At 44.4% G+C, this 11,912-nt stretch overlaps 1 protein-coding gene across 3 annotated transcripts in view; it reads right to left on the bottom strand.

Annotated features, from left to right (window-relative positions):
* Positions 1 to 4,200: 4,200 nt before the first annotated feature.
* Positions 4,201 to 11,912, bottom strand: part of HEG1 (heart development protein with EGF like domains 1) — a 60,389-nt gene continuing 52,677 nt past the window's right edge. For all 3 annotated transcript variants that reach the window (XM_064451181.1, XM_064451179.1, XM_064451180.1), the window contains exon 23: positions 4,201 to 10,664. In XM_064451181.1, coding sequence (XP_064307251.1) covers positions 10,515 to 10,664 — 150 coding nt within the window. In that variant the 3' untranslated portion in view covers positions 4,201 to 10,514. The remainder of the gene's footprint in view (positions 10,665 to 11,912) is intronic.

Genomic DNA, 11,912 nt, shown 5'->3' with positions numbered 1-11,912 from the left:
ATCATTATCAGACATGGACAAGGATGAGCAACCGATTGGTGAATCCCCTGCAAAACTACCTCTAATGGCTGTGGAGCTGGGCTTCTCTGGCAAACACTGGCAGGTTATGAACACGTTTCCGAATGTGAAGTAACAGCTCTGCATGTTAAATGCCTCTCCCCTTACTTCACCTGCTTTTGTTTGACCTCTTCTTTTAAGAACAAGACATGCAGTCTCATGTCCTAATCCCATGATATGTAGGAGGGTAGGAGAGACCAGAAGTGTTACTCGCGTCATCCCTGAGCTTAGGGTTGTCCTAAACTTTTAACTTGCACCAAACCAAGAAACATTGGTGGCTTATGGACAGCAAAAATAATTGGTGCCTCTGCCAGCACAGGGAACAAGCAGCCTTGTCCTTCTGTGCCCTGCCACGCAGACCTGCTCAGGGTGTCAGGCCTGAGCCATGGGGTGTTTTGTCTATATCGTCCTTTCACCCACTGGCCCCAAAGCCCCTCCAGTGCAGCCTGCTCCTCGCACCTACTCCCTGTCCCCACAGCGACCCCATGGCAGTACCTTCCCTCACCACCAGGGGGTTCATTGCTAGGCCCAAGGCCCGGTCATGGGGGCTGCCCCCTCCTTCCCCAGGACAGTGGGCCTGCCCGGGGCAGGGGACAGCACTGCGGTGGATCAGGCGAAGCCAGGGGTTCCCTCGGGAGCTGGTGCTGTGGGGGGTCCCTGGGCTGGAGGCAGCCCATGCTCGATGTCTGAGAGCTGAGGGCAGTGGGGGAGCAGCCGGGGCCCGTCCCACTGCCCCCAGCCAGGGAGCAGGGCCGGCCTGCAAGTGTGGCCAGGGTCAGAGCCAGCCCCAGGTCATGCTTGGGGCCCCCTAGGCCTCCCTCTGGCTGCGCCTCCAGCCCATGCTGGATCCTGCTGCTTGCTTCCATGCCAGCCACCCATCCCAGGTCGTTCACATCCTCCAGGCCCCTCCTCAAAACTCCCATTTGCCGGGGAACTGACAGAAATAGAGAAGGAGATGCCTGGGAAGTGTTTGGCACCAGAGTGCTGTGCCTCCCCACTCAGGCAGTGTCCAACCTCCACCCCAGGCCACATCTACTCTCCCAGCTTCTCCTCAGGGGGCACCCTAAAACTAATCCCAAAGTCTCGTTAGCATAAAGCATTTCAGTCGTGAGCAGACTGTACTATGAGCCCCCAGGGAAAGCCAACAACCCCAGACACCAGCCATTTGGGGAGCCACAGTATGTTCTTCAGCTGGAAATCAGTGTGCAGAGGGTGACAAACCTGGCTATGGAGGGTGTTTGGCAGAGCTGTATGCCACCAGTCCTATGGCAATGACCACCTCCCATATCTAGACTCTTCAGTCATTACAACACATCCCGGTTTTCCAGTGCTGCCTCAGGGTGCAACTAGACCAATCTAGGTCTTAAAATCTGTTGGCTGTGAAGCGAGCTTGTAGGACCAAGAGAATTTCCCAGGCCACTATCAAAAATGAGGGTCAGGTCTTCAGCAAGTGTAAATGGTGCAGCTTTGCCAGCTACACTGGCATATACTGGTTGAGTGTGTAGTCCTACACATTGAAACTATTGTCTACAGTGAATGCACATCAGGAGCCGGCATATTACCTTTATTTTTAGAGTTTACTTCCATTCTTACCCGGTTGTTCCTGTCTATCACAGTCACAGTTTGGGAAGTGCGAATCATTTGCAATGCAAAAGGAAACAGTTTCCTCCAGGAAATAATGTGCTGAACAGAATGCAGAAATAACTAAGTAACTTTCCAGAAGCTGTAAAACCAAAATGTTCTGTGTCAAAGCTCAGATACAGCAATCAAGAACACTGACAAATTAATTTTATTGAATAAAAAGTGTGCTATATGTAGTTATAAATGCAGTAGTTCTCTTGTCTTGATCTTTGTTTATGGCAGGAAAAAAGAAGCATCAAACGTAAAAGGCCTTGTTTATCTATTAGAAGGTGCATAGTCCTGCACAGCCTCATTATTTAAGTTTGTCATGGTTTAACACAGCCACTCGCTCATCCTCCCCCTGCCCTGGTGGGATAGGGGAGAGAATCAGAAGGGCAAAAGTAAGAAAACTCATGGGTTGAGAAAAGAACAGTTTAATAATAGAAATAATAGAAATAATAACATCATCAACAACAACAATAAATTATAGTGAAAAGGAAAATAACAAAAAAAGAGAGAGAGGAAAAAACTCAGGAAAAAAACAAGTGATGCAACCGCTCACCACCCACAAACCAACACCCAGCTCGTCCCTGAGCAGCAATCACTGCCCCCAGCCAACTCTTCCCAGTTTATATACTGAGCATGACAGCATATGGTATGGAATATCCCTTTGGCCGCTTTGGGTCAGCTGTCCTGGCTGTGCTCCCTCCCAGATTCTTGTGCACCTGGCAGAGCATGGGAAGCTGAAAAGCTCTTGGCTTAGTATAAGCACTTCTTAGCAACGACTAAAACATCAGTGTGTTATCAACATTATTCTCATCCTAAATCCAAAACACAGCACTATACCAGCTACTAGGAAGAAAATGAACTCTATGCCAGCCAAAACCTCGACAAAGTTGCATGCAAGCAAGGGGCAATCATGCTGCCAGAGGACATATGTTTAAGCAGGAGCAAGTGTCTTCTATGGTTCATCACATGCATCAGATGGATACTTTCTTCCCATGTATTTTTTCAATCCTATTCCTCACTAGATTCTTATACATTTTGCTATCTCATGTAAATTTGGTTCATCCACTGTATATTACATACACAAGTAGAAATATATGTTGTAATTAGCTGAAAGTTAAAAAAAACTCCAGAAAGTCTAAATCAAAGTGCTACACATACAGATTCACCCATAATCAGGGGAAGCAGATGCACTTTGATTTCCTTTCAGGTGTTTCCCAAGATGGTTGAGGGCACACACTATGGATGCATTCAGTGGTCTCAGAGGCTCTGATATGCAAATCTGAAGTGGGAAGGACTGTTAAATCATGTGCTTGCCCATAACTGCACAGGTCTTTTACCTAGTCTTATGCCAATATTATGACCAATCCTTTTGCACTGACAATTTCCTTAAAAGATACCAATGTCACACAGAAAATAGAACAACTTGCAATAGTATTGGTAATAAAACTGAGGCACTGTAACCGCCCTTCTCCTACAAATGAACCCAACCTCAGGATTTAATCGGATTACTCTCTCCTTTATTTTCCCACCAGAGTCTTACTAGATAAGGAGCAGGCATATAACACAATTCTGTACTATATCAACATAGGAAGTAAAGTTTCAGGATGTAGCAAGAAGTATGTTCTACACTCACCATTTCTCTGCGAGTGGCACTCACCTCACCTAGGGCATCTGTCTAGCATGGGGTCTTGTGGTACCACTGTCAAGGGTGAGGGATATCTTACAGGGGGTAAGCTACCCTCTGAGGACATTTGTCTTTTTTCATGGCTACTAGCGGAGCCTGATGGTGGGTTCAAACTGGCTACCTAACTTTAGGTAGAGCAGATGAATCCCACCCGAGTCCCATCTGATTGCTATCACAGCTGAGTGTTGTACTCCTCTGGAGCAATATAGGAAAAGACAGCCGCAGATGAATATACCTGCTATTACTCCAGATGTTCTTCCACATCACGCCTCTTCCCAGCAGCCTAGGCTGGACAGTGTTCATCTGGATTCAAGTACCATCCTTCTTCCTCTGAGAAAGACTCAGCTGTATATTCTTCATAATCCCCAGTGGCGCTTAGTGAGGTAGGACCGATCTCGCTGTGGTCAGGTCCCCTGTCCTTGCAAACAGCCCTGCTGCACCGACCTCTCCTGCGGTTTTCTCCCCTCCAGCATGCACCCACACACACAAAAAACAACTTCACCAATTCTCTTGCATTTCCAGCAGGATGAAAAATTAAATTGAGGAAAACTTTAAAATTAAACTTCAAGTTGCTTAAAGCTATTGCAATAAACATCAGAGCAGAACTTGTATTTCAGTGGAGCAAAAGTTTGTTTAGCACAACAGAACACATCCTTTTCCTCTCTGCTTTTCATTTTAGTTATTCAATCACCAAGCACCACTAGAAGAACAAAAGATCTATAAAATTTCTTATTTTATAGATTAAATTTCTAATTATTATTAAAACAATCTAAAATTACATATGCATCTCTGCAGAGAAAGCTAAAGATAATAAAAAAGCTGAGACATAGTAATATTCATAGTTTTATTGTATCCTTTTATAATACTGACTAGAACGCCAGATTTAATAATATTGGATGCAGGTATAAAAATAATCCAATCCTTAAAAATTATATTTTGCGACTACAGCACTGTATAATTAGTGGAGGCTGAAAATATGATACAACTTTAAATAATACTGGTTTGGAAAATGTCCTCAGAACCCCAGCGACTTGGAAGCAAACATTCAGAGATACAGGGAAGGAAACAGGGCAATATCAAGAACATAAAGCAGGTTTACATTCAGGTTGATAAAAGAAGCACAAACAAATGCTACGAATTTACCTTTTGGAATAGAGCTCATAAAAGGTGAGCTTTACTACTGCAATTCTGAAAGCTGCTCCAATGAACTATTATGATTTTACACATCCAGTTCGACCTTCTGTTAGGAAAAAGTCCTGTAGAATTTAGCAGGGCTTAAAACAAATGACTGAACTTAACAGAATTTCCTTTAAAAATGAAACTATTAAACATTTATTCTGTTGGGGTTTTTTTCTTTAAAGTAAACCCATCCTAGCAGATTTTATGGGAGACCTTTTATGTCAATCGAATTCTATGGTATTGTTCAAGAGAAGTAATCAGTTTGTACTGTATTCCATAGGACTTTTCCATATAGGATTTTGCAGATCTGGGGGTTGCCTGCTGCTGTCATTAACCCAAGCAAGACTCCCATCCCTTCTAGAATTTTACCAGCACAATGACCAGGGAACTTAGCATTTACATCCTACTTTTGAGGAACATCAGGCGCCCTCTCTAGGTTTTCCCTCAACAAGAATATTACACTCATGCAACACAAACCAGGCACAGAAAAGGTGTCATCCCATATATGACCTTACAGTACAGAAGCCACACTCACTTTAGATGTTTACTTCTACAAAAGAAGTAAGCATATTCCTTTTCTTTCATTATTTCTTACCCCTTTGTGGATTTCTGTCCTGCTTTTCAATTTCAGCAGTTCAAGGGAACAAAAAATTAAATACACATTGCAAAGCTCCCAAAATGTTACAAGCACACAGTGCATACCCCTTTCAAAACTGGGAGGGAGATCTTGCTTCGTTTCTGAAGGGACAAGTAAGAGTGAACTGAGGAGTAGTTCTTATCTGTGACTCAGAAAGCACAGCTATGTCCCTAGATGATCTTACAACAATAGAAAACATGTTGGCTGATCAGTAAAACAACTTCACAAAATTCACATTCATTCTCTTCTCAAGAAGATGTTTCAGGTCTTGAACCTGTTTTGTTCAACCTCGCATAATACAGGTCCTGCTGCAGTAATAAGTATACTTTTAAAAAATAAATACAACTTGGAAAGGCAGCAACAGTATCACAGAAATAGGCAGAACACAATGCCACGGGAAAGCATGTACTACGCACAGGTGACCCTGGTGGTGGAATAATTCAGTCCTAAAAAAAACTTCATTACAGTCCATGGGAGAGTTACCCCAGTCACTATAATGGATGCTGTGTGTAAAGAGGAAAGAACATTAATCAGCATAGGAAGAGCATTTAAGTAAAATGCATCTGTTCTTGTCAGTTTAAGGAAGAAAACTAAAGATTAAACATCACTATAAGGGAATGAGAGGTCCAGCTGGATGTGGAACAGATATGGTCATGGACCAGCATTAGAGACAAGCCCTGGGGAAGCACTTGGTGTGTCTGCAGCAATGTCCACACGTTCCCTGCTGCTGCTCACTCATGTCCCGGCAAACAACCTTGACAAGTATTGGCACAACTTCACAAAGACAAATACCTCTCTCTAACTGCTATTTATTGCTGGGTTTTAAAGCCTTTTACTACCACTCAGTGTGGAGGCAAATACCTTTTAGAAGGCTGGTCACAAGGAGTGATGAGGTGAATGACCGTGACAGTGGGACTCGGGAGAAATGCCGCAACAGCAAGGAGATTCATTGCTGCTGTGTTACTTACTGCTTTAAATGCAGAGGGCAAAGAGCATCAAAATTCCTGTCCCATTTTTCCCTCAGTTACCCCAGTTCAGTGCTGTGAGGTTTCACGAGTATGCAAAAGACCTGTGATTTTTCCAGTGCAGCTGGGAGGGCTGGCCAGGGCAAGCAGCAGTGCATGGCAGGGACACAGGAAGGTTGCGTGTATGAGCCTCCATTTTGAACGACACTTCAAATCTGCATTTTGCTGCCCTGTTCACTGGGGCTGCCTCTTCTAGGCTGGCTGCTGGGCGTATTTCAGTGGGTGTGGGGCTCTTGTCAGTGCAACTGGCAGAGCACCATAGCAGCAAACCTGTGCCTCCCACATCTTTTCCTGTCAAGCAACAAAATTATCATTTTTTCCAAGGCCCATTGGCCCTTGCTGACTGCTCCCCTAGCTTTCCACAGCAGCCAGGAGCAAAAGCAGATTTCTGTGTAGTATTGGTGTAGTTTTTCTTCCTTTCCCCACATCTGGCTGAACCACTTGCATCCTCCTTTTCAAGAAACATGCCCCTTCTATTTTATCCTCTCAGACATTAGAGAGCAATTCCCCTTGCAAAAACAACCAGTATGCTGAAAATTTCCAATCTAGAGTAGCTAAAAATAATCTAAGCAAGCTGCATTTATTTAGACGTCCTAGGGAGAGTTAGGTACTGAACAGAGAGGCATCCGCATTTGAAAATGGGCTTAAGGGCATGTGAAGACCCCCACTCATATCTGACAGGAGCAATAAACTCCACTCCACTTCCAGAGGGTGCTTAGTTTATTGCCGAGATGGAAGCAGACAGAGAGGATCCTGGTGGCAGCTTTAACAAGAGTCAAGCTGCAGAGAAACAGGTCACAACCCTGCCATGGCCAGGCAAGCCCACTGCTGCTGGGATGTGTTAGTAAATAATTGCAGTGAAATAACCCATAAACTATGGCAAAACACACTGCACTGCACCCCCACCCCGCCACCCTATTGGCGTTGGGAGCTGGTGTGGCTCCAAGACGGAAGCATCACAGGCACAGGGGGTGGCTGCGCTGGTGGAGACCCAGGAGCTGACTCACCCCGGGCTGCATCAGCCAGCTCCACAAAGGCTACCTGGATCACCACGCGGGAAGGCACCTGCACTCACCCTGGTGATGACACCTGCCTAAATCTTCTCCTACCTGCTGAGTGGAGCCTCCTAGGGCACCCAGAGAAGGTGCTGCAGGTCAGGAGAGACCCTTTTCCTCCTGTAGACTATGCATTGGCTTTGTGACTCCTTTCTTACCAAAGATAAAAGGAAGGTCAGGCTGCAAAGGATACATTCTCATAAGAAATTTCCCAATGTTTACCTGGTCTGGCAGAAAGAAAATTTCAGAGCAATGAAATTCTGGAAAAGGCCAAGTTTTGCAGTCCTCACTCAGGAAATCCTGCTGGGTTTACCGAGACCCTTTCATTCCAGATACAGTATTAAGAAGAATTTGAAGATTATTAAGAAGTGAAAATTAATTACTTGCAAACTTTTGTGTGATCTCAATTAGGAACAGTCCTATATCATTTCCACTCAAATCCCTAGCAATTTGCTGTGAGATACAGACCAGGAGTTTTGTTCATATAGTCCACGTTACTCTTTATATAGGATTGATCTGCAATTGTGAGTTGATATTTCTACTTTGTCCTTTCAACTTGGCATACAGAGGAACATTTCTCAGACTTTGAACTAACCAAGCAGTTAAACATATTTGCCTATAAGCACATGCCTAAACTCTTCCCTATCTGACGAAATCCTGGCGCATGGTTAAGTTTTACCATCATTGCTGGGACACTCTTCCTTTTTGCTAAGCTGCTTTAGTAAATAGGGCAGCCCATTGCTCCTCTCTACGTTTTGTATTTAGATTTAGCATGAATCCCAGCTTTCCCCTTTCTTTCGTTACACATACAAAACCCTCCTCCATACCACAGGAAAGGCAGTCCTTTCTGTCCTAGGCAGTCTCAAAAACAGCGGTAGCTCACCCACACAAAAACAACTCTGCCAATGTCCTCTCTGAAGGATCCCACAGCACAGCAGAGTCAAGCCCTTAGTTCACATCATCCAATGGATTCTGTGTAATTAAGATACTGGCTGCTAATGAAAGGGAGAAGAACATCATTCATGGACTGGAAACTGATCAGCATGGCAGGGAACAGAATAGTGTAACTAGAGTTTTCCCTAAATATAGCTCCTTAGGCAGCTGTACTTCCCATAAGCATCCACTAATTTCCCCCCTACAGTTGAGATAAGCTATGTACTACCACCTGCAAGGTTGACTGTGGATTGGACAGACATAAAGTTGCATGCATTGTCACCATAAGATCACGTAAGTGCAAAGCACGCTGCCCTAGGCATCCATAAAGTTCTGTATTTCTGCAAGCCCACACTGCTGTTTCTACATAGTAGATAAGGAGTGAGCCATAAAAAGACAACGCATTTGTATGCTTTAGCTGGTGCACCAAACTATGTGTTCTCAAGCACATTCGTGGTGCCTTTCTCGCCTTGCAGTTTTGAGAAAATAGAAGTAAATATGAGCAGGGACCAGAAACTTCTTAGCCCACACAGCTGATGACTGCCTAGTGCTAGCTGCCTTTCCTCTGGGTAGCTGTTGCTCACTTTTGATAGGGAATACGACAGCCTTCAAAATGCTGGGAAAGGATCTGGACCTCACAGCATCTACAGGACACAAGTACTAATACCTGCTCCCTGATGGAGGGCTCCTCATCACCCCAGGTTTGCCTCCGGTGAGCAACTACACAACACATAAGCATCTGAACTGCCAATCTCACTTGGGGTTAGGCATTTTGGGGGCCTCATCCCATGGTCCCTAGTGCTTCAGTGAGCTGAGATACCTTATGAACTTACTTGTAGGCACTGTGTCTTCTAGAGCACTGCAGGGGAGAAGGATCCATATCTGGACCCTGTATCTGGTCAGGGTTTGGATGACGCAGGTTAACACTGCAGTAAAGATAAATGGTAAATATACTCCATTAATACAGTCTCTTTCAACGCCCAGCTCAGGTCAGAATACAATCCGTGAGCTTTCAGTCTGATCTTTGGTCAGGAATATAATAACTTACATTCTTCAGCTTTTGCGAGGTGAATAATATGAATTAACACACCTAGGAAGGAAACCTGGTGGCCTGAATCACTCGAAACTAGGATGGAAGAAAGCAAAACACTTCAACATAAGTGATCTTTGTGCCGCTAGGATTGAAAGCATCATGTTTTTCTCTCCCTTAAATGCAACTGACTGCAGTAAGCCTTATTTTCCAATGTACTGAAAACCTTCACAGCTCCTACTGAAGTCAAGGTGGGCTGTGGAGGCTTGAAAACTATGTCCCACCTGCAGTGCCCAGAATTCATGTTCCACCTGCCCAACCAGGGCTATAGCATTATTGCTTCTTCCCAGGTTCCTTGTAAAGAGCGTGCTGAATTCCCAGCTCACGGTTTTCATCCCTGTGAGCAACTATTTAACATCATATTGCTGTTTCTACAGGCCTTTAAACCCCTGCAGGGAAACAGAGCCCAATAAGATCCTATAAGGAAGCACTATAATGACGTGTAGTGGCATCACTTCTGAACAATGCTGGTTGACAAAGCAACAAAATACTTGGACTCTTTTCTATATACAGGAAGTTTCCAAAGTGGCACATAGGATCAACTGTATCTTTTTTTTCAGTTAGAACTGCAGTGGTATGACTAACTTTCTGGTACTCCTTGGAGGCAATCAACCCATGAATTGGCCAACATCGCCAGGCACCACGCTTCAGCAAGGACCCAGCCATCTGGAGAATTTCTGCCAGTAAGAAGGTGAGGGCCAGAGGACCAGCCAGCTTCCCTGTCATGTACGAAGCAGAAAGCAATGAAGCAACGGACAAGGGAGTGGACAAAATTGCCCTACCAAAAGGAATTGCACAGTGAATCTTTGCATAAAGGTTGACTAAGAAGACAAGCACAGTCAACAGTGAGCAAGATCTGTAAACAAAAGACTCCCTAGTGGTATTCAATGCAGAGTGCTGGGCACAGTTCATCTGCCTGTACTGATTCGTGCTTGCTATGTAGCGTAAAGAGTGAAGAAGCAGCACAGAACAAATCCAGAGTACATGTGTTAACTTCCATCTGGGTCTTTTAGTGACGTGCACCTCGAGCCATTCCCTCCTCCTCCTCCTTCTCTTTGCTGCTCAGCAAGTGTAACCATTCCTCAGGGCAGCAATGTTCGGCATGGAGTTCAAAGTCCTTCCTGTTAAATGGGAAGAGTAAGATTGATGTGGGCTGAACTGTCCAGGAGACAGATTGTACCTGGGGATCAAGGGCCACAAAACTGTGTCAATCTTCCACTCCCTGCTAAAAATAGTCTCTTCTTCTGGTTTCGTCACTGATAAAGGATGGATTGTATTGTCCGGGGTAGATGCATGAATGTCGAGATCCAGGCAAACCAGTGTAGGGAGGATAAAGTCCGTTTCTTTCCAGTTCAGGATTTCTCAGTCCAGTTGGCTGTATTAGCAAAAAAATCAAATAAAAAGGGTCTTAGTCTCACACTCAAATTCTCCTTCAGGCACAGCCTTACCACACTTCCCAAAAGTTATTTCAGTAGCTAGAAGGTACAATGTGATTGCAAATGATCTCTATAACCCAGAATGATTTTTACTGTGGGAGTTATGCACTGCCTGAAGGGGTTATTCTGGTGCAGTCTAGTTTCGACATCTTGCCGATTAGCAGACTTGAAGTTTACCTGACACCACCTAGTGCAGTCTAAGTGAACAGTTAATTTTTAATCCAAGAGAATAGTGCTGATGAGCTCAGGCATTGAAACAACTCTCACAAAAAAGGATATTGTCACAGAGCAATTCTTAAAGGAAACGCTTCTAGAAAAGCAAAGTTAGCCTCCTGCTTTGAGTATTACTTGGGAGCACTGCTCTTCCCATTAACCATAGCTACTTACTCTCCCAGCACAGGTACTTGATACAAAGTTATCTCACCTTCCTTTCTCATCCCTTCTCTTAAGTATATCTCCTGGGGACACTTCGTTGAGGAAACTTGATGTCTAAGACCAAGACTGAACAATCCTTCCACCCAGCAAATAACATCAAGCCACCTGCTTTGATCTGTTACAGAGCAGATCCATGCAAAGCCCTCATCACCTACTCCTTGCTAAAAAGCTCCCCTTTCTAGTTGCCAGCATAATAAAAGTCCTAATAAATGTTTAGAAAATGCATCTTCATTTCCAAATCTCTCATTCTTATGGGAAGCAGGAGGGAGGATTATTTCCCTTCACACTGTGTGACCCAGTAAACTTGCTTGCTGGAAAACTTAAAATACAAGCCAGAAAAAAGGTATTGCTCGCTGCTCTCTGCTCTGGAAAGTAGGAGTCCAGAATGCATGATTTGTGTGAAATCCTGCAACCTTCACTGACGTGAATAACCCACACGCACCTGAAGTACATCTGGTATGTTGCTGTAGATTAGTGACAGATGATATACCAGATCACAACTCTGGATATAGACATTAGCAGATGGTACCAACCATGACAGCAGGTCTTGTGCTTGTGTCTTTCTCTGCCCTACAAAGCCATCATCAGTGATGGAGGAAGGGAGAAAACTACCCACAGAAATTCCTAGCAACCTGTTCAAAACATTTACCTCTCCTTGTCTACTCTAGGGCTTTTTAGGTATCTACCAAAACATTCCTAGACATTTCCCCAGCACTCTTCCTAATGACATTTCTTTGTGATATTCACCACAT

This window comes from Phalacrocorax carbo, chromosome 5, assembly GCF_963921805.1.
Source record: "Phalacrocorax carbo chromosome 5, bPhaCar2.1, whole genome shotgun sequence".
NCBI classification, from domain to species: domain Eukaryota; kingdom Metazoa; phylum Chordata; class Aves; order Suliformes; family Phalacrocoracidae; genus Phalacrocorax; species Phalacrocorax carbo.
Note: the sequence above shows the minus strand (reverse complement) of the source record. Positions and strands in the feature narration are given on the sequence as shown.